The following is a 23,762-nucleotide window of genomic DNA, read 5'->3' on the forward strand; positions in this document are numbered from 1 at the left end:
TAGGTCTCACTGCGACACTTTAATGCAAACATGTCCTCATATTCTGTTTTCATTTATTCTCTATCATCCTCCCCAAGCTGCCCTCCCCTCTGCTAACTCCTTTCTTCCCTCTATGCTCTCCTCTCTTCTGCTGGTTTTTCTTTTGTGTGTGTGTGTGCACGCATATTTTGCCTGCATGTATTTCTGTGCACCACGGTCTGCCTGGTGCCTATGGAGACCAGAAGAGGGTGTCAGGTCCCCTGAGACTGGAGTTTTAGACAGTTGTGAGCCACCATGTAGGTGCTAGGATATCAAACTCCAGTCCTCTATCTATTTGTTTGTTTGTTTGTTTGTTTGTCTGTTTGGTCTTTCAAGTCAGGATTTCTTTTTGTTTTGTTATGGTTTTGCTTTGTTTTGTTTTTTCGAGACAGAGTTTCTCTGTGTAGCTCTGGTTGTTCTGGAACTCACTCTGTAGACCAGGCTGGCCCCAAACTCACTGAAATCCACCTGCCTCTGCCTCCTTATTGTTGGGGTTAAAGATGTGCGCCACCACTGCCCAGCTAACCCCAGTCCTCTTGAAGAGCAGCCAGTGCTCTTAACCTCTGAGTCACCTCTCCAACCTCAGCCTCCCCCATTCTGCTTTTAGGTCGTAGGTGTTCTCTATCTCCCTGCCCTCTCCTGTTAGATACTTTCCTCCTCCTCCTGCTCCTAGGACATTCTTGTTGGCTGCAGAACTTAATGAAGCCTTTCAGAGGATATATGACATTATTTATAAAGTTAAACTGGCGACATCGCCTGGCTTTTGTGCTTCTTATTGGTAAGAATGTATCCTATGAGCATAGTTTTTTTTTCAGTTATACAATGCCCGATAGATATTACCAAAAAATGAGAATGATTTGGGCTGTTGAGGAGAAAGGGCTGGCTAAGTGAACGCTGGTGTGAACTGGAAAACACTGAGTGACTATCACCTTAGGGGGCAAGAGACAACTTGTGGTTTGCTCCATGAGAACATATTCTAACGTGGTCTCACATATAAAAACAATATGCATAAATTCTAGTCTCTTTTTTTTGTTTTATTGGTACTTGAAAATGGTACACATTTCTGAAGCAAAAGAAAATGTGGTTTTTAAATTCGGCGTGTGGTAGGGGGAAGCGTACATGAACGCCATGCTCTCCAAGGCCAGAAGAAGGCACTAGAGCCCCTAGAGCTGGAGTTACAGACATTGTGAACCACTTGATATGGGTACTGGGGACCAAACTCTGGTCCTCTGCAGAAGCAATGGGTGCTCTTAAACACCAAGCAGTCTTTCCGGCCCGTATATATTATAGCAAAAAATATACATAATGGAATATTATTTAGCATAAGAGATTAAAATCTTGTCATTTTGACAACCCACGTGGTCTTGGAGGACAAATGTGATGTGTGTGTCTCGATTGCTAAATGCTTGAGAATGAGAATGGGGCCATTTAAAGACTTAAGTCCATGATTTTCAGTTTTGTGACTTTTGTTTTAAAATGTTGATCCCATTTCACCAAAGGTGAAACAGCATGGGCCAGCTGCCTTGCTCTCCTCCCCTCATGAGCCCCTGCAGAGGGTTGTAAAGCTGGGAGCTGAGCTCCAGCCATGCTGGCCACACTTGCCTTATATTTTGTCTCTAAGAAAGCAAAAACCTGGCAAAGAAAAGAGCCCTGGAGAGAGCCCAGACCTGTGTGGCAGCTTCATATTAGCCTTCTGCTTTTGACTTGTCTCACTGTGCGAGGTGTGCCAAGTGTCTGTCTTCTCTCAGCTCAGTCTCCCAATGTGGAATCGACGGGGCCCTATAGACCACCACTGGCTCTCTGGGCACTGGCGTCTGACCGGTGCTCTCCACCCTGCCCCAGCTTTCAGGATCCCAGGGGAAATCTAACCCAAGGAGAACACGTGAGGTGAGGAGCAGAGAAACAGGGAAGATCTGAGTGAGGGCTCGGCCCCACCTGGCCCTCTTCCAGCTCCTTCCCTCTGCCCTCACCTCTGGCAGCAGGTTTGTGGAGCCTTGGCAACATCCAGGACCCTCAGGACCAGGATGTTTGAGGTGACTTGATTCGGCACTGCCTCCTAGCAGCTAGGTGACGATTGAGGTCACGGTTCTCCCTGGGCCTCAGTCTCTCCTGTCAAGTGTGGATGCTCACCCACACCAGAGGTCACGAGATGGCTGAAGCTCAGGATGGCAGGCTTTTGGCACAGTGCCAAGCACCTGGCGCTACCTCCCAAGGTGATGTTGACCAACAGTGGTGGCGCACACCTTTCTTTAATCCCAGCACTCGGGAGGCAGAGGCGGGAGGATCTGTGAGTTCGAGGCCAGCCTGGTCTACAGAGCGAGTTCCAGGACAGCCAGGACTACACAGAGAAACCCTGTCTCAAAAAAACAAACCAAGATAAAGGAAAGAAAGAAAAGGAGGAAAGGAAGGAAGTTAGAGCAGCCCTCCTCAGAGCGTCCCCAGCATGGAGAGCACCTGATGTGCCCGTGGCAGCCCTCGCCCTGCTGCAGGGATGAGCCGTGACTACAATGAAGGTCTATATTTGGCTTCTGCAACTCCGACTCATAAAAACACAATTTTGCTTCTTGTCAGCTCTTCTGCGCTTTCATTTATTGTTCCTGCCAATCCTGGGGACTCTCCGTGTGGGAACCTCTTCATTATTGATAATTCGGGGAAGTATTAGTTTAAATTTTTATGATCTGCACTTTGAGCCATCTGAACCACCGTCTGTGATCTAGCCTTGCTGATGAAGTGGGGGTGAGGAATAGAACCTGGAGGGGGGAAAGGGCATCCTCTGGGAATGAATAATTTATCCCATTTTCCCAGTGCCGGTTATATTAAACTATGTTCATATTAGCAGCTTGAAAGGACAATGGGGGACCAGTGTGTAAGCAGGAGACAAAACAAAGTGACTTTGTCCATACCCACAATATTTAAAACCCTGGAGCCTCGTTTGTTAAATGGCTATAAACCTTTTAATAATGAACGGGCTAGGACAGTTTTTTCATTCCTCTCCACCCCCACCTCTAGCCCATTTCTTTTACAAATCAAGTTAAGGCACCAGGGCCCTGTCTTGCTCTATTTTAACTGGGGCCAAGAGGCAGCTATCCATGATGATGCCAATGATGCAGAGGCCGTTTCTTTGCGTTCTTTGTGAAATCTCTCTTTCTTTCTCTCCCTCCCTCCTTCTACGCCCCCTCCCCTTCCAAAACAGAGGGAATTGTTTCTGGTTCTACTCCACAGGACCAAAGCACTGAGCTTTTTTCTGATACTCCTGATAGCAGCCCAAATTCTGTAACTTCGTAGGAGGGGCTTCCACTTCTGCCCCACCACAGCTTCCTCCCAGTGTTGGGCTCTCTCCAGCACTGAACACCTAGGGAGGCTACCTTGTTAACCTTCCTTCAGCTCCTTGTGCCCTTAGGGCCATCTCTCCATGGTGCTAAGAGAGCCCTTTCAGCTTCTGCCTGCCCCTCCAACTTCGTCTCTATCACTCCCCCAGGTGACCCTGTTCTCTGGCCACTCCAAGATGCCTGTGTGGTTCCACCAGCTGTCAGCCTCCTGGGTCTCTTTGCTGGTGTATGCTCCTCCCTCCACCTAGAAAGATGGTTTCTTTGAGTCTAGGGAGGCCAGAACAGAAGCAAGAAACATGTTTAGAGCCAAACTGAAGAGAGGTAAAGGAGGTGCAAGGAAGTATCACTAGATATATGTGTTCATTTGAGGATGGTTTGGACAGATAGCAGCTGGAACAAATGACTTGATGGAATGGATTTGGAAACAGAAGGATCGAGAGTCCTACATTTGATCCGAACTGAACAATGGTATCGACTTGGTTAAAGTCTCCCTTGCTGTGATGAAACACCGTGACCAAAAGCAACTTGGGCAGCAGAGGGTTCAATGAGTCTTACAGCTGTGGTCCAATTATCCAGGGAATTTAGGACAGGAACTCAAGATAGGAACTGATGCAGAGGCCAGAGAGAAGTGCTGGTTTCTGGCCTGCTCTTCAAGGCTGGCTCAGCCTCTTTTCTTATAGCACCAGGACCACTTGCCTCAGGGTGGCCCCATCCACAGTGAGCTGGACCCTCACACAGGCCAATTGATGGGAGCATTTTCTCAGTAAAGTTCCCTCTTCCCGAATGACTCTAGCTTGTGTCGAATTGACATAAAACTGACCAACACAGTTGGAATGATGCTGTTTTCCAGCCCAGATTCTATAGGCATGAGAGTGCAGGATAGAGGAGAAGGGTGAGGCAGAGCCCTGCAGCTTGAACGTGACCACCACAAATGTGGGTGTGTAGATCCGAGAGCATCAGGTAGGCTGAGGGAGTCTCCGTGAGCTGGGTAGAGATGTCCACCAAGAGCATCAGGTAGGCTGAGTCTCTGTGAGTCGAGTAGAGATGTCCACTGAGAGTCATGAGAAAGACCCAAATGCAAGCTTCCAATTCTGTTTCCATTGACCATGTAAAACTGATGGACCCTAAGTGATACACCAGATGGGTGGTACCAGAGGTGATGGGTCCTAAGTGGAGCCATGGTACACCAGAGAGCTCCAAGCTCAGAAGAAGGGATGTACGCTGGCTACTTACTCCAGGTAGAAGGGCCTATCTGCTTGAAACAGACTTGGGGCTCTAAGAAGATCAATTGTGGGGACCATGTTGGAGAACATGTGGCCTTTCTAAAGGAAAGGAATATCTGAGAGTACTCACATACCAGGCAGAGGCACCTGACCATCCCTTGGCAGGTCCCTGAAGCCAATATAAAATAATTTTTTCATTAGAAAAATTACCCAGGGCACCTAGAGCATTTCATCAGCACTCAGAGCAGAACAAGATGCAGATGGCAGGGCTCTGGCCCCAACTCTGCCCCCTCAGCACCGCCAAGGGAGACGTGTGCATATTTAAAACAAATACCTTCTGTAGTGGCCAAGTTCATTCCATGTTAGCTCCACACTTACCTGAAGACATCAGTGAAATCCACGGTGTCTAAAAGGCATGCTGGGGTCCGATTTCTTGTGTTTAACATGACATCTGTGGGACGCGCCATGGTCTTGTGGTGTTACCCTGCTCATGTGGCCACCCTCGTTCTCCCCCGGGTTGTTCTTGGAGTAGCAACAGTTGCTACCTCACTGCTTAAGTCCCTACAGCATCGTGCTAGGGAAAACGGCACTTCAGGGAACCCATGGAAATGGGGGGGAGGGGGCTTCTTCCCATAAGGCTATAGTGGTGCCTTGTATCTGATGCATCTATCTGAACTGAGTGACATGCTGATGTCAAGACAGTGTTTCCTGCTTGCCTTTGTCTAACTAGATACCATTGCAGTCATGAAGGGAGGGGGAGAATCCCACCAGATCACAGGTGTGTGTGTGTGGGGGGTGAGTAAGCTCCTGAAAGGAAGCCAGGGAGCTTCTGATTCAGGAAAAGATAAGGAAAAGGAAAGAGACACTAGAGAAGCAACCTCTAAGTGCTCAATATGATGGCAGGAGTATAGGCCCTTTCTCATTTACACCAAACAACGAAGAAGGTCTTAAGCTCTATAGGGGGCTCTGGGCAGGGTGTCCATACAACAGAGAGGCAACAAGAAGTCTCAGAGTAAATTCTCCTTCCCATCTGGCATCTGAGGGAAAGGGGCTCGAGTGGAGGCTGTTGGCCATGGCTGTGGAAGGGATGGGCCTGCACCAGTAGGTGGGGAGTGGGCCCAGGCACGTGAGAGGGGAAACTAGTCCCAAGTTTCTCACCTTCGAGGTTTTGGAAGTCAATCTTAACATACTCAGGCGTAGTTGGCTTGCATTCCCATCTATCCCTGGATCCTCATCCAAGCTCACTTGAGCTGTTGGATGAATTCCCTTCCTTGTGGTTGCAGGACTGAAATTCTCATTTTTCTCATTGGCTGCCAGATCTGGCTTGCCCTCGGGTCCTAGCTCCATGGCCCTGTCACAGCATGTTAGGGTCTCTTGTCAAGGCCCCTGGTTGGTCTTTTCCCCATCTCCAGGGTTGTGTGATGTCGTTCACTCATGGAAGGGTCTCTGCGAAGCAGTCTGTGAAAGGAACATATAAAGAGAACAGGGACCAGCATTCCCCCAACCCCACCCACCCACCCCGGGCAGGACAGGAAAGCCCTACCTGTGAACATACCTGACTCAGGCTGCTAGCAGGAGCACCAAGAAGCTCAGTGCATTGCGGAGTGGAAACAGTCCCCTGTGGCAGTACCAGGTACTCTGTTTAGTATGAGACAGGGAACACATAAAGGGCTGCGGGGTGGCCGGAGTCTGTAGCTTCAGGTGGGGCCTCACAACTCGGTCAGTTTCTGTGTTGTCCACGGTGCCTTAACACGTGGCAATAACTGCAAACTATTTGTCAGGTTTCTTTTTTTTTTTTCCTTCTGAGTCCACAAAGTGGGGTGGAGGTCCATAAAAGCCGTGTGAGGTAGCAGCGCACCTCGGTAAAATATGCCGCCAAAATAGATTTCAGGGAAAGGAGACGGTGCAATGGGCTGAACAAATGCCTTCCTTTTTCCTTGTGCCAATCCCCAAATTATATTACAACTAAGAATGTGTGCAGAGGATTAACCAATAGGTTATTAATCATAACTTGTTTCTAGAACCCAGACTGTGGAAGTGGCCTAAACACTTGCCAATGGAAGATCAGCTGCAGACAGCTTTAGAGTCAGCTGAACCCTGGTGTGAATGGCAGAGTTGTTAGTGGGCAGTGTCTTTGTGACCTTAGGCAAGTTAGTAACCTTCTAACTACAGTTTCCTCATTGGTCAAACAAAGCAATTCCTACCTTGTATCATCTTTAGAGGGATAAGGTATAAGGGCGTGTGGTGTCTCTGTGTAAAATTGAAAAAATGTAATAACTTTTAATTAAAAAAGAATCAACTGTGGAGCCAATGAGGTGGCTCAGCAGGAAAAGGCACCTGCCATCAAAACCTAAGCTCAGTCCGTTTAGTGGAAGGAGAACCCTGAAACCCCCGGTTGTCCCCTGACCTCCATACAAATATCTCAGCATGTCCATGCCCTCCCCAAATACACATAATTTTTTTAAAAAGTTAAATATCAGATGCAGTGGACCTATATGAAACATCTTCAAAAGAAGATGCCATAATCAGGGCACGGCAAAGCCATTCCAAACACGATTCCATAGCAGCTGTGGCCAACTGCATTGGGCCTATCAACAGCCACTCCTGGACCCAGGAGGATCTCACAGAGGCCCTACTCCTCCCTGTTGAACTATTGGTGGATAGTTCCACCGACTGAACCGGTGGATTCTGGGAATGGTGACCCTCTTCAGTTGTGGATCAAACAGTGAGCCCTCCAGCATGCTAGGGCCAGTCCGAGCCCATGGGCACACAAATGGTCCTGGATAAATAAGTGGGTAACAAAACAAAAAGACATGAGTGCGGGAAGGGACCTACCAGGAGGAGTGAGGTATGGCAGGGCGGGAGGAGAGAGACTAGGCAGAATGCTCTGCAATCAGTGATGGAAATCATCAAAGAATGCGTTTAGTCAATACGGAAGAGAGGAAAGGGCAAAATGAAGGGTTGAGAGCCTAACTCGGTGGTAGAACACTTGCTGAGCAGACATTTGACTCTGAGTTACATCCCTAATACACACACACACACGTGTGTTTACATTGGAAAGTGGAAAACTGGAAAAGAACATGAATTGCCTGGTAGAGTGGCCTATAAACCTATGATCAATGATTCCCCTTTGTCAAAGTGGGCTATGCATTTCTATGGGCAGGAATACCTATAATACACAAACATCTGGAGAGGTCTAATCAACATCGTCACCATGCTTGCTGGGATGAGGGTCATATGTTTGGAAGGGGGCTCATCATTCCCAATGTCTGTGAGATGGAGAGCAAGTCCTGGTGGCCAGAGGGAAGGGAAGGGGAAGCACTTGTCTCTGCGCTAACACTGGTCCAACATTGCAGGTGATCGTGAAGACAAGAACAGAGTACCAGCCGGAGCAGAGGAACAAAGGGAAGTTCCGGGTGCCGAAGATCGCTGAATTTACGGTCAGTTCCTTGGCAGAGTGGCAAGAAGGGAAGAAAGGAGGGGCTTGCTGGTGGCACGGGGACAGTAGGGAGGAGGGAAGCAGTACAGGCTATTTCAGGAGGGATTCTGGAAGTCACATGGGCTCTGCCAGTGAGGTTAATCACAGGACAAGAGTTCATCCCAGGTTCTTGAGCTTCATCAGATTTGATAATTGATAAAGGCTATCTATCTAAAGCCTCTCTTTTTTTTTTTTTCCTTGTCCCCTTCTTCCTGCATTTTCTTTACAGTCTTCAGGAGATATGTCAGGAACATATGAAGAAAGGCAAATTTTAGTCAGAGGCTTTGACCATAAGCCACAGAAAACCAGGAAAGGGAAGCTGACAGATACAAACCAGTGGGTTGGATTTTTTGTTTTTGTTTTGAAAAGGGTATAGAGTCACCAGGAATGGACAGAGCAGCAGTGCATACTGCATGCAGAGGGGGTGAGTCACTAGGAGTGGATAGAGCAGCAGCAATGCATGCTGTGTGCGGAGGGGGTAGAGTCACTAGGAGTGGAGAGAGCAGCAGCGATGCATGCTGCATGCAGATGAAAGAAGCTAAAGTTAGCGCCTGGGGAGTCGCTTAGGAACTGACAGAAAGGGAAGCCCAGCATGCAGCAGGAACAAGGGTGCTGGGGACCAAGAGAGAATAGCTGTGCCAAGGCCCCAAGGCTGTAGGAACATTAGCACCAATAGGAACAAGGGCAATGAGGCTGTGCTTTAGAAGAAAAATAGGGGAGAAACAGATAAATCAGATGTGGGTAATATGCAGTCTCAAGTCTTGTGGGCCATGTGGGTGAAACTTGGGTTGTATGGGGAAAGCAATGAGAGGCTCTGAAGGACTGTCAGTAGAGGAGAGATGTGGGTGAATTTGGGTCTTAGAAAAACTGTATCATCTTTCACATAATGACGTGTGGTAGCAAGACTTTAAATGGGAGACTGTCACTGTAATTGTCCAAGTGAAAATCAACAAGGTTAGTAAACGGATAGCGAAGAAAGCAGAGCCAAAGACTGAAAGTGAGCACGGCCCTTGATCATCTGGGGGCTGGAGTGGGCTCCTTTCTGCCTTTGACAATCTCACTTTACACTAAATCTCTATGTGAGTGACTGGGGGTGTGAGCCTGGAGGCTGGCTCCCTTGAGAAGGCGGGGACTGTTCACTTACCATCACCTTAGCTTCCGCTGTGCGGTGTGGACCTAGTGAGCGTGAGACTGGCTCTTGCTGTGCATGGCTACCTGCAGGAATGAGCACAGAGGGCTGAGGGGAAAGCAGGGATTGTGGTGATGATGTGGACATATCTGGCCTTGGGACAAAGCTGACTTGTCCTGGCAGCAGAGTTTACAACAAATGCCCAGAGTCACAGATATGAATTCTTACAGAAGAACTATATATGAATCAAAATATTAGACAAGGTTAGACCTTCTTTCTTCCTCTTGATTTTATAAATAAACCATATCTCTATAATAGACTATTTTATAAATTCTCAAGGTTTACTTTTTCGGGCTGGCAAGATGGCTCAGCATGTGACAAGCATGGAGATTTAAGTTTGTCTCTTAGAACCCACATAAAGGAGAGAGAGGCAGCTCCATAGAGTTGTCCCCTGACTGCACATGCTTGCCTTGGTATACACACAGAGAGAAAGAGAGAGACAAGACAGAGACAGAGACAGACAGACAGACAGACAGAGGGGCTAAGATTGGTATAACCCCACCTCCATTAATCAAAACTATGGCTCAGGGAATGATTAAATCTGCTGGCCCCGCTACCAATGTCAAAGCCAGCGTCAGAGCTAGGCCTGTCTGGCCTTTCTGCCCAGCCATGTTGCCAGCAGTTCATCACAGCCAGATAGAGCAAGAATGAGTCAGGTAAGAGAATGAACGAGGGTGGCTCTGCCGGGGTCCCTGTCTGCGGAAGGCCCCTCTCGCAGTTTGGCCCAGTTGGCCCTGGTGGGTCACAAAAGGCTTGTGGTTCCCTAGCAGCCTTTCCTGAGCACTGTCAAGTGTAGGTGGGGACAAGCTCTGCCTTTTCGGAACCAAAGGGGCGGGGGTGAAGCAAATTCTCATTTGCTTATGTAAAGCTTGAAGTGTTAATTAGCCTGGTTTTCATCTTTCTTCAGAGAGCTTCCTCTGGGCTTTGCAGAGGCTGCATCTGCTGGCTGGAGGGTGGTGCGGGAGGAGGGGAGGAGGCTGTGTGGTGATTAAGAAGAGTCTGAGGGTCTTCCATGAGTAAGCTCACTGGGGCTCAGGGATACACCAAGGCTGCTGTGGGAGCAGACTCGTGAGACTTATTTCTGCCTGGGAAAGGAGGTTTGAACTCCTCTGGCTGGACCCAAGGGGAACCTTCCAAGCAGGCAAGAGACTGGGAAGATGTTCTGAGCCTAGAGTCGTGGTGGGTGGAGGAGGTAGCCTTGCATCCTTAGGTGTCCCTGGAGTTATGGATGGAGACTTCAGCTAGAGAAGCAGAGCTGGGGGTGCAGCATTGCAGATAGCCTTAGAGATCTTGGTGCTAACCAGTAGTTGCTGCCTACCCCACCCCACCCCACCCCATGCACTCTCTGATTCTTGCAGAATGCAAGGAGAGTGTCCACAGGCTACCGGGAGCAAATCCTTCCTTCCTGGGACCTGGGGATGCTGCTAAACTGCCTTTGCTGCAGAATGTAAAAGAATGTTTTAGAAAGTTCTGGTGTTGTCTGGTGCGTGGATAGACTGGAACTATGGAGGAGCCGGTGCTGTGAATTTTCATGGTGCACTGGAGAATGGGTGTCGCAGACATGGTGTTCTGGGTGGCTCTAGTGTCGTGAAGGTGCTGGTGGCGTAGAGGCATCCGATGCACATAGGTCAGGGCTCCACGGGGAAGTGTGGTGCTGCCATGGGAGGCGCTGGTGACACAGAAGGCAGTTACACTCTGGAAGAACTGGGGCTTAGAGGAAGGTCCTGGTGGTGGAGAGGGTCCTGGGCTATGAGGTGATGATGACAAGGAGGGCACTGTGATGTCCAAGGCTTCTGGTGTCACGGAGAATATGGTATTACGGAGAGAGGGTGCTGGTGAAGGTTCTCCTGCTATGGAAGATTCTGGTACTGTGGAAGCGGCAGTACCTTGGAAGGTCCTGTTACTACAGGAAGTCTTGGTGCTAAGGGAAGTAGTGATCTTGAGGAAGAGACGGGTGCTGTGGGTGTGCTGGTGCCAAGAAGGATGCTGGCGCTATCAGTAGTGCTGGTGCTAAGGATGGCACTGGTGCTATGGAAGGCTCTGGTGCTGCGAAGGGCATTGGTGCCATGAACAGTACTGGCACTATGAATGGTCACGGTGGCATGGAAGGTTATTGCTCTATGGAGGTCACTAGTGGTAGAGGAGGTGCTAGTGCCTTGGAAGGACTAGCGCTGCAGCCGTGCTAGGAGCGTGGAAGATGCTGTGCTGTGGGAGGGACCCATGCGCCAAGCCTGTTTGTTCCAGGGCTAGTCCATTAGTGGGAACTGATTGTTGTGTTTGGAGACCATTATATTATGGGGATGAGGGGCATTCAGAGCAACACCAGGGCCTTGAGGATGCAGTTCATGACCTAGGAAAATTCCTTTAGCCTTCCGACATTCTCTAGTTCCTCATGGGTGAACACAGGGTACACTCTTGAGATGACAAAGAGCTCGAGATTCTGGAATACTCTGGGTACTTAAGCAATGCCCATTTATCTTCTCTGTGGATGTGGCCTTTGCCCTTCTGTTTGGTTCCCAGCTTCCTGCCTAAGAAGCTGGATTTGTCTCTTGGTTGGGCTCTGAGCCTTTCTCTTCCTTCCCATGGGGGTGTATCCGGGGAGATATGGAGGAGTCATGGAAGGCTGTAGCCAGTTCAATGTTAAGGTTCGCTGGTGACCCCCACTTTGTAACAGTGTCCTCTAGAGTTAGGTCTTTTCCTAAGAGGAAGCTATTTTTCATTACCTTATATTAAATTTGTTCTTTGACAACTTCATGCCTATATGTAGTACCTTCTTTTTACCCGTAACCTCCCTTACTTCCTCCGTCCCTGCTGTCCTCCCTACAATATAGCCATGATCTCATAGCAGCCATAACCACCAATAGTAAGAAAGGTTGGCCCCTTGGAGTCAGTACTGGAAACCCCATAGACACCAAATTCTCAGCACAAAGGAGATTTATTACTCCAGAGAGGCCAGTTAGATGGGGAGGGTGCCTCGGGATTGGACAAAGGCAGGCAGGATGCAGCAGTCACATGTGTTTCTAAGAAGTGGGTTTTAAGGAGAAAAAGGGGGAGTCTGTGCTAGAGTGAGTTGGTAAATCCTGGTTTGATGTTAGCCAAATAATTAATTTTGATTGTTGGACCTTGGCATTTTGACTCAGGAACGGACCTTGGGGGCCAGCTTTAGGAATATAATCTAATAGCAAGGCAAATGAAAGGGGGCCAGGGCAAAGCCTGTAGACACCATGTCTACCGTGCTCAGACATTCTCCTCATTTGTGACCCCCCCACCCCACTGAACTCATGTCCCAAACCCCTGGTCACACAAATGGCTCTTGTTAAACTCAATAGGTCTCAAAACAAAACAAAACAGCATTGTTTGTTTGTTTGTTTGGGGTAGGCTATTTTTCAACATGTTACAACATGAATTATTACAACATGTTTAAAAGGTGTTTCTTTAGCCCACCTTCCCTCCAGCAGCCTTGTTGCCTAGATACTATTACTATCCCAAAACAATGCTCAGGAGAATGGAGGAACAATCCCAAAGTGGTTAAGCAGGAATTGTTGGACCAGACAACCCATCTGCTGGCCTTGTGTGTCACAGTCCCTGCCACACCTCCATGCCGTCCTACCATGGCCCTGCCACACTGGCTTCTTCTCTTCCTTCTCTTTCTCCCTCTTCTTTGTCCTCATGATGTACTGTGGGCTGGCTCAAAATCTGTTCCCGGAAGACACAAAGGGTTAGGAGAGCAAAGTGCTTCCCAAGCACTCATCACAATATAGAATAGGCACACGCACGCACACACGCACACATACATGCCACCTCTTGTGTAAGCCTCTCATGTCATCTTAGCTTGGTCTAGGGCTTTCTCTGGGTTCTACATAGGGTCATGTTGGATCTTCATTTCTACTTGGTTTCCCAGGGATGCCCAATACATGCCGCCCCCCATCTCTGATCTAAGAAAATGCCTGGCCTATTGCTGTGTTTCCAGTTCCCAGCACAGAGTTAGGCGTGAAGTGATTGGATGGGTTGCAGTGTGGACCAGTTCTCTCAGGCAGTCTTCATGATCTTGGCAGAGCTTGCTCTAGGCAAGCTTCAATTGGAGGGTGCCCAGGTACCTGGAGGAAAGTCATAGGATACCTGTAGAGTAGCCCAGGTGAATAGAAGCCAGAGCGGTGACCAGCATCAACCAAGCCTGTTAGACAAAAACATTAAAAGATGAGATGGGGGAACCACAGATATGAGAGGCCCAGTCTCTCCTGAAGAGCCAGTATAGGAGGCTCTTATTAAAATCAAACAACCACAGCAAACACATCAAAACTGAAATAAAACCTTCCCAATAGAGATTTCAGACCAAAATATTCTCTAGTGTTGATTTTCTACTGTTTAGGCCATTAGAGTCATTAGGTTTCTTCCCTGGTTCCAGTGGCGTCTGGCATGTTCTGTCTGCTATCCCCTACAGAAAGGCTGCTCTGGGCAGACAGGCTGTAAACCCGGGGGGACAGCTCCTCCATTCTCAGAGAAGCAAGGCTGCTCACCCTGGGCCCCACTGAGAGGCTGTGAATCTGGATGTCCCCCAAGATCCTAAGACTGGTCCCGCCCCAGGGAGTCCAGTGCTGAGAAGCCTGCTCTGGGCAAGCTCCTGCCGAGTGGTAAAGAAGCCCCAGCTCTACAGAGGCTACTTCGCCTTCCTGCCATCTTTTTTCTTCCATACTGTAAAGTCAAGTGTAAAGTCTGTCTCAGGCCTCAAGCCTTCTTCATTCCCGCCAACACTAGCACGGCAGGAGACGTGGAGAAACAGAATTGGCCACCCCATGTCAGCTGCAACGTCCCTAGAGGTGTCCTTTCTGCACCCCCCACTCCTCAGCTCCTCCAACAGCTCCTTCCTGTCAGGTCCCTTCCCTGACCCATTTGTCTCCCTTCTCAGCCTCCCTGATGCTATTTTCACTGCCCCTCCCCATCATCTTCATCCTTGTACCCCAGAAGAGTCTTGTTTAAGTGTGCAAAGATATTCTTAAATGACTATATATAAATATATATTATTATATAGAAAATAAATGACTATATAATAAATGAGCAAACAAGCAAACCCCTGTAGCTGTTCGAGGAACTCTAATGTCAACATCATGACACTGGTGGCCTTGTGTCAGCATCTTCATCTCAATCCGGGCTTTCTCTGTCCCCCTGAGCGCCTCACCAACAGCACCATCCTTCCCTGCTCCTCGAGAGATGGGATCGCGCTTATAGCACAGCCATTTGCGGCTACCAATTTTCCATCAAACCACAGGGACTTCCTTTCATGGGTGGGATGCTAATACTTGCTGACAGCAGCAAGTGGAGTTTTAAAATGTTACTTTAGTATCTGTTGTCTTGGTTTTTATTGCTGCCTTTTTATTTTGGGGAACATTTTTAGGCACGTTATTAAAAACTGCCTGCTGAGCTCAGGGCAGAGTCATTATCCAGCTCGGAAGGAATTTGCACATGAGAGCCGTAGATACCAAAGGCTGCTGCCGTGGCGTCTAAAGTGCACGGCTTCCCTATGGCTAGGTCGTCATTGAAAATGAGAATAAAGTCTCTGTTTCTAGTTGGATAAGTGTCTTGCTAGAGTCACCTTCAAGGACATGTGCCATTCAAACAAACAAACAAATAGAAAAACAGGAAGATTAAAAAAATACTAAATACTAAACCAAACAAAAAGTATACATACACAAAACCAGAACAAAACACAGAGTCCATTTTGTATTAACCAACTAACTACTCCAGGACAGAGAGAGACAGAAAGAGAGACAGACAGACAGAAAGAGAGAGAGAGACAGACAGACAGACAGAGAGAGAGAGAGAGAGAGAGAGAGAGAGAGAGAGAGAGAGAGAGAGAGAGAGAGAGAGAGAGAGAGAGAGAGAGAGAGAGAGAATGACAGGGAGTTGAATATGATCAGGGAGGAGTTGGGGGAGAGACAATATGATCACAATATATTGCACGTAAAATTTTAATTAGCAGATTTTAAGAAAGAACATGTGCTACTACTAATTAATAGTTGGGCATCAAATATGATATTTTTTTTTATTTTCCAAAGAGAAAAAAAATCTTCTGAGGAATAGACCAGAGTAGTTTGTATGAAGCAATGTGGGAATCGGTGGCTCCAAAGCCAGACTCCCGGAGCCGTATTTTAGTTGCCGGCTTCTCAGTCCCCCTGATTGGAGCAAACCTGTGTCAATAAATGCAGAGATAGAATAAGCAACTGCTAATGAATCTAGCCGAGGACAACCCAGACTCTTGTGGCTGTTCGATCTCCATGGCACACATACAGTGGGGAGCTGGAGCCGGTTCCCTCCCAGTCCTGAGGAGCAGAGCAATGGGAGAGCTGTTGGAAGTTTAGGCTGCCCACCACAGAGGGAGTCTACACCAGATAAACCAGAGCCTCTGACCAGCTCCCTTCTCTGTCCAGAGCTGCTTTACTCCGACAAGGGTGGAGGGTGCTGTGGAAAACGCGTAACGCCGGAGATGGTGGAGGTCAGTGTTTTAGGGTACAGTGTATGAGTGTTCCTGATTGTAAAGTGGGACCGCAGTCCCTGCATTGTAGACTCGCGGTATGGCTCCATTCCAGGGAGCTTCATCTCGGGAGTGGAGTCATTGGGCTGGATAACGCATCCTTCCTGTTGGGTGTCTGGGGAAGGCTAGACCCTCAGTCTTTCCTTGTGAACCCTTGGACCTTCCGTCTTTGCTACACCCCTCCACTCAGGATGAGCAAAGTCAGGGTAGCCCTACCTCCTTTACCATCCCATGTTTGTTCCACCGTGACCCAGCTCAGGTCTTCCCTGGCCCCTCCCGCCTAGAACTTGTTCTTAGTTCTATGAGTCCCCTTCTCTCCTGGGTACCCTTCCAAACCAGGTGGAAGCCCTTCCCTCTGTACCCACACTTATTTCCCTGATAATATCACGGGGCTTCCCTGGAGCCCTACTGCCGGCTGAAATGCTTGAGTGGTCCCGGGGGCCACAGACAACTTCCCCATGCCCTTCATTGGTTTGGTCAGACGAAGCGGAATGCAGAAAGCAGAGCAGCATTTGAAATATCGTTACTTATGATTCATAGTCATAGGCTCTGTTTGCTCAAACTTCTACGATACACCAGTGTCTTGCTAACTATTTCCCACTTTCTGTTTGCTGTAGTCAGGAAGTGGGTACATTTTCTTTATGCACAGATGAGGAAGCTTGAGGCCAGAATGTTGACTGAGGGTAGCGGGAGTCACACAGCCAATGAGGAACGGAGATAGGCTTTTTGGGTCAAGAGGGCTTTGTGTCTGGGTGTGTTCATGTGTGTGCAAGTATATGCCAGCACCCTCTTGTCACTATTATCTTCCAAACTAGAAAAGACGGCATATTTAGGAAGTGTCCTAAATTAAACTAAACTAAAGAGATTGGTAACTTAGTTGAATTTTTAACTGCATATCCCTGATAAGTTTCTTCCTCTTCCTTGAGTACACCATTTGGCCAAATCCTGAAGTGCTCTGATCTAAAACGGGGGAAAAGAAAGGCAAAGAAAAGCAGACATTTTCCCCACCTGCTTCCCAATCCCGGCACCACAAGGCGGGAGGCTTTGCTCTCTGATTTTCTGGGTCTCTGTGCTGCTGGTGGTGGTGGTATAATGAGTGATTATATCAATTTTCCCCCTAAATTTACAATGCTTAAGCTCCTGGAGCAGTCAGGGGAAGACAGGCCTTAACAAAGTGACTGTGTGCAGCTTGTCCTGTCACCACTGAGCTCCATAATTATACAGAAACTAGTTGTCATGGCAACTGCCATACAGCCCTCCCCGGTCTCCCTCGGATGCTGACAGTCAGGAGTGCCTTGACAGGAGGGAGTTTCTCTACGGAGGCTTCATCTCTCACTTGGGTGGCCATCATTAATTCATTCTAATTCCTCGTTTTGCTGGCAGGCCAGGGTTCAAATGTTAGTTCTACAGCTCATTGGCTGTGGGGCAGAGGGCCAAATCATCATGCTTCTGGAAACTTCGCTTTTCTTCTTTGTAAAATGGGGTGGCAACACCCGCTAGAGAGCGGCAGTAATAATGATGTGTGTGGCGTGACTAGCGGGCTTCCCTGCATGCAGTCGTGCCTGGGGGATACCGGACAACTTCTTGATTTCCTTTACTCTGAGGTTGTGAGCTGGGTGTGTGTGTGTGTGTGTGTGTGTGTGTGTGTGTGTGTGTGTTAGGAGCATGTAGAGGGGAGAGGCCACAGACACTGCTAAACATCCCTTGATGCACAGCACCACCCTCTACAGCAAAGACCCATCACCCACAAGGTGCCAGTGAGGAGGAAGTGAGCAGCCTTGCTCTGTGGTCGGTGTCAAAACAGGATCACACCACAGTCCCGCCACTAAGATTTTCCTGCTGTTTCTCTCTCTTATTCTGGTGCTCGCAAACAGGGTGGGGTTAGTAAACACACATGCTAACTCAAACTTTTAATTCTAGCATTCATATGGTAGCTGGGGGAGGAGAATCCAGAGTTCAAGGACAGCCTGGGGTATATAAGATGTTGTGAAGGAAAGAGGGAAAGAAGGAAGGAAGGGAGGGAGCGAGGGAGAGAGGGAAGGAAAGGAAAGAAGCCACACCCCAGGTTTGAGGATGCAGTTCAGCAGAAAAGAATTTATTTTCCTAGCAGGACCCTGAGTCCCAGGTTTAGTCCCCAACACTGGAAAACAGCAATGGCAGGCAACAATAAATCCAACAAAGGGGCCGGAGAGATGGCTCGGTGGTTAAAAGCACTGGATGCCCTTCCAGAGGTCCGAGGTTTATTCCTCAGCACCTACGTGGTGGCTCATAACCATCTGTAACTCCGGTCTCAGGGGCTCCATTGCCCTCTTTTGACCTCTCTGGGCAACAGGCTTGCAAGTGGTCCACTGGCAGACATACAGACAAAGACCCACACACGTAAAATAAAAAGAGGTTTTAAAAGACACAGTGAAGCCAAAGAGTGGGAGATGGCTGGAGGGTGCGGGACCTTCGTGAGGCTGAGATGCTGCAGGGAAGGAGCAGCTGCCTCTTCCTTCTTTTCCCTGCTCCTACCTGACTGTGAGAGGCAGATGTGATTGCGTCATCCCTCAGGAAGACCGCTCCAGATGCTTCAGGTCCAAAAATAGCTGTATAATCAGGACTTGCGTTTCTTCAGTCTCCTGCTTGCCTCCTGCTCTTCCCGCCCATCCAATCCCATTTCAGCATCCTCCTGGCCTCTGTTCCCCTTCCCACACCAAGTGTTTTTCTTTCCTTCACTTCTGACGGACATTTAATTATTCATCTGGTAACACTGGCTCAAGCCTCACCTCCTAAATTCGTCCATTCTTGAGAGCCGCTGTCTTCCCACTGGCAGGTTAGGAATGGTGGTTTCCTCCTTGAGACCATGTCTACCACCAGCCTCGCCACCTTCGCCCCTTCCGTGCAGCTATTTCCTGGCATACAGCATTTCCATGATCCTAAGGCAGCTTGGCCTCTCCAGGGCAGAACTGTCCAATTCGGTTTACTAACTCATGGGGCTACATGTTTAGGAGCTATGAATAGGATAGTCAGTAACGTTTTGAAGCAAAACAAAAAAAATTTCTTCTTTTTATGTGCATTGTCTGTGGTATGTGTGTGTATGTACGCATGCTTGAATGAGCGTGAGCATGTGTGTATGTGAGAGTGTGTGTGTATTATGGTGTGTGTGTAACAGTGTGGTGTGTGTGTGTGTGTTTAAGTATGTGAGAGAGTGTGTAAGTAAGTGTGTGTGTGTGCCTGCACAGGCAAAGGCCCAAGGTTGATGTCAGGAATCTCCCTTGGTCATCCTTCCATCCTTTGAGGCAGGGTCTCTCAGTCAAACCCAGAGCTCACTAATAAAGCTAGCTCTGCCAGCCAGCGTGCTCTGGGCATCCCTTGTATCTTGCTTCCAAGGCTGGAACTGCACACCCACCTGGCATTGACATGGGTTCTGGGTGGATCCAAATTCTGGTCCTCTTGCTATGGGACAAAATGTTTCAACTGTGGAGTCATCTTCCCAGCCCATGGGGTTTTGCTCTGTTTTGTTTTGTTTCTTGTTTTTATCTTTTAGTATGAGAAACAACACACACACACACACACACACACACACACACACTGTATGAAGAAACAAACATAAGCTGAAATGTCAATCCCCCTTTTCTCCCCCTCAATGTCCTTTGCTCCCGAAATACCATTGTGTGGGTCTGTGCCATTCAAGTTGGAAAGTTCTAGACACGTGTGGCTAAATACAACTGGATTAACCAATGGGTACATTAGGTAGCTCCCTTACTGCTGTGGCAAACACCTGAGGAAAAGCACCTGAGGGAGGGAGGGTTTATTCCATGTTACAGCTGGAGGGAATACAGCCCACAGCGGTGATAAAGTCTTGGTGGCAGGAGCTGGAGGCAGCTGAGCACATGGAATCCACAGGTCAGGGGTCAGGGCGTGGATGCTGGAGCTCAGCTCACATCCTCCTTGTTAACCACCCAGAGGCTTGTTTCCAAGGTAACTCAAGAGTCCATCAAGTGACCATCAAGATTAACCATCATATGAATACAATTCAGACTTTGATTCCATAGTCCTGAGCCAGGTTCAGAGTGCTCAGAAGCCACAGGAGTGGAGAGCAGCCCACACCACAGCGCTCAGGCCTGAGAGTCACACACGCTGCCCAGGAATCCTCTCCTAGCTTCTCCCTCAGACCTCCGCAGGCAGCGTTTGGACTAATGTGAGCACGCATGTGTGCATCTGACACCTCCCTTCGTTGTCTCAGAAGCGAGCACTTTGCCGTCTTCTGTGACTTGTTCTCTTTCTCGTGATAACACACCTCAGAGACCGTTCATGCTGCACACTGAGCTCTCTCCTGTTCTCGTTGCTACTGCAGCCTGAGGCTGTCTCATAATCTCTTCCAATTATGTTGCTATTGTTCTGCCTTTCAGTCTTGTATGCTAAACATTGCAACAAAATTCATGTTTATTATGTCTACAGACACACACACACCATCCACATACTCCATACCACATACACACCCCATACACACATATTACATATACACACATACCCACACACACTCCACACCACACCACATACACACACCACATTAGATATATACACACACCACACCACATACTCCACACCACATACACACCCCATACACACATATTACATATACACACATACACACACACACTCCACACCACACCACATACACACACCACACCACACACATGCACACCACACCATATACACACATACCACACACACACACCATACACACACACCACACCACATATACACACACATACTCAATACCACATACACAGTCCACACCACATACACACACCACACCACATACACACACCACACCACATACACACACCACACCACACCACATACACACACACTACATACACACAGCATACCATGCACACATACACACACACATACTCCACCACACACACACACACACACACACACACACACACATATATATATGAGCAATACTAAATGGACCCAACAGGGTATATTTATACAGTGTGTGTGTGTGTGTGTGTGTCTGTTTCTGTGTGTGTGTGTTGTGGCTAGATCAGGAATTTAAGAAAGACTGGGGAACAAGGAAGAGCTGGAAGGGGAAAGGAGGAATGGAAATTATATAAATACAGTACTCAAGTACACAATTCTCAAAATTTAAAAGGTTTAAATTAAGTAAATAAAATGGTTCTGAGGAGGCTTGCTTGTCCCTTCCACAGATGGAGAAGGTGCCATGCATGAGCCCAAACTGGTCTCCACTAGACAGCCTCGGCAGAAGCTTTGAACATAGGCTTCTCCGTCCTCAGACAGCAGAAAGATATTCTCATTGTTTGCAAGCTCCCTGGCCTATGGTATACACATGTGCATGGACACACACCTTACACACATTCATATTTATAGGGCACAAGGACACGCAGTCATTCCATTTTATAGACGTTTCCCAATTATCTACTTCCTCCTAAAGATGCGGCTCTCCTCACATTGCCAGCACCAGCTTCCGACTAACTTCAAAAACGGTACCACAACATAGGTAAAAGATAGTTTATTTTACCAATAACATGGGTGGAGATGCTATTTGATTTTTAACTCTACTTATCATTATCAGTAAGACTGATCTTTCCATATTTTTGCCTAACATGTATTAATCATGCAGATTACTTAGGTTCAGTATGGTATTTACATACATGCATATATGTGTCCTGTCAGATCCAATCTCTCTTCGTCTACCCATCTCCTAGTGTCTGTGACAATTATTCTTCATTCATATAGCCTCTCTCTGTCTCTCTCTCTGTGTCTCTCTCTGTCTCTCTCTGTCTCTCTCTCTCTCTCTGTGTCTCTCTCTGTCTCTGTCTCTCTCTCTCTCTCTCTCTCTCTCTCTGTGCCTCTCTCTGTGTGTGTCTCTCTCTATTTCTCTCTCTCATGCTATCTTTCCGGCTTCTGCAAATGAGGCAGAACATGCGGTACTTATTTTTCTGTCAACATAATGTCTTCTGGTTCCTCCCATTTTGCTGCAAATGGCATGATTTCGTTCTTCTTTGCAGCTGGCTAACACTACTTTATCTAGATAGAGAGCTTGTTCTTTCTCCACTCATCGCTGGGAGCCACTTCGGCTGATCCCACAGTTTAACCGCTATGAGTAGCACCGTCATAAACGTGGACATGCACATGTTGTGGGGGCGAGGGACTTGGATGCTGCTTTTATTCCCCGGGGCTGTGTCTGAAAGGCTGACTCACAGGGCAGGTCTATCTTTAGTTTCTTGAAAATCTTTATACTGTTCTTCATAATTGTGTTCATTCTTGTTTTTACCGGCAGTATAAGCAGCTCTGTTTTCTTCACAATATTGTGTGGGTTTATTGGCTGTTTGACTTTTGATTCTTTCCTGAGAGCTTCCTGTGCCATTAGGCTGGCTATGGCTCCCACCCAGCTAAGTCCTGCACCCCGAGCTACAGATGTCATCTTTCTCACTTGTTTTTCTTGGTTATTTATGTTTGGTTTTGCTTATGGGCTGTTTCTTTTGCTGCTTCTTTTGCTGCTGCTTCCACCTCCTCCTCCTCCTCTTCTTTTTGGATACTATAGGATTTTCCCTTTCAATTTAACTCAAATTAGTCATCAACCCAGAAGTACAAGAGAAAACACATCTCACTCTGTTAAACTGAGGCCTTCTCCCACCCTGAACTTGTGTTTTGCTCCACACTTTTGCTATTTTGTGTTTCATGGTTTGATCCATGTAGAATTTGCCTCTGACTGAAGAGTGGATTGGACATCGTGTTATTGTTTGTGCTCATATCTGCACTGAGCTATAATACCCCTAAGCCCTGTTTGTCTCTCTGTCTGACTGTCTGTTCATACTCTGTTTACACTTCTTTGCCATCAGGCAGCTGGTTTCTTATTGTTGCTAGTGATTTGTTGACAGGTTTAGTTTGACTTCCTAATGCCAATGACCAATCCCTCTTCCATATTTTGTTTTCTTGGGTTACCTTTCCTATGTTAAACTCCTGTTGTCCTTTTCTTTCCTAGTTGCCTTGGTCAGTAATTTCAGATCTGCTGTTTCTAGCAGTTTATCGCTTAAATTGTAATGGGTTTCCCCCCAAAATGTCCTTTCTGAGTTATGGAGATGATCATATGTTTTATCTTCTTTTTTTAAAATTAAAACTCTTTGTTCAGTTTCATGCATGTGTACAATGTGTTGTGCTCATCGTCACCTGGTAACCTCGCGTGTCCCACTCCTGGTGACCCCTTGTTCTTCACCACTGCTCCCTCGTATCTCACATCTTTTTTGTGCACAGAAGTGCAGCTGCCCTGTGATCATGGTTGTATCAGCTAGGCCTTATCTGGAAGGGAGCAGCTGCCCTGTGATCATGGTTGTAGCAGCCAGGCCGTATCTGGAAGGCAGCAGCTGCCCTGTGATCATGGTTGTAGCAGCCAGGCCGCATCTGGAAGGCAGCATTCTGCAACTCTCCTCCCTATTCTCTGCTCTCACCCTCTTTCCTCCCACTCTTTGATACTCTCTGGGCCTTGAGGGGGATTATAAAGATGTCCTACTTAGGGCTGAGTGCTCAATAGTCACTTATGCGTAACACTTTGACTGGTTTTGGGTCTTTGTAATAACTGCCTCCCGCTACAAAAAGAAGCATCTCTGGCCAAGACTGAGAGCATCACTAACATAGGTATAAATAAATTTCTATAAGTCAGTTTGTCAAACATCCAGGTAGAATCTGTGGCTTCTTCAGCAGCCACAGACTTTGACCAGGCTCATAGTACCAAGCGTGCTCCCCTGGAACAGGCTTTAAATCCAATCAGAAAGTGGTGAGTTACTAACAAAATTGTCATGCCATGATGGTACCAGCAGGCATTTCCTGCCAGACAGGTCTGTATCATAGCATGGAGGGACCACACTTGGTCCAGCAGCCTTCACAGAACCTTCCATCACTACATGTAAACAGAGACATATGCAGAACACAGCACATTCCATCACTACATGTAAATGGGGACATATACAGGATATGTAAA

The 23,762-nt window shown here is 47.7% G+C and overlaps 1 protein-coding gene across 1 annotated transcript in view; it reads left to right on the top strand.

Moving 5' to 3' along the window:
• The window catches only part of Nsg2 (neuronal vesicle trafficking associated 2), a 54,951-nt gene that overhangs the window by 7,385 nt on the left and 23,804 nt on the right, over positions 1–23,762 (top strand). Inside the window, exon 3 of the mRNA XM_005349029.3 lies at positions 7,927–8,010. Within this exon, the coding sequence (XP_005349086.1) occupies positions 7,927–8,010 (84 nt within the window). The remainder of the gene's footprint in view (positions 1–7,926; positions 8,011–23,762) is intronic.

Source organism: Microtus ochrogaster, chromosome 7 (assembly GCF_000317375.1).
Source record: "Microtus ochrogaster isolate Prairie Vole_2 chromosome 7, MicOch1.0, whole genome shotgun sequence".
Lineage (NCBI taxonomy): Eukaryota > Metazoa > Chordata > Mammalia > Rodentia > Cricetidae > Microtus > Microtus ochrogaster.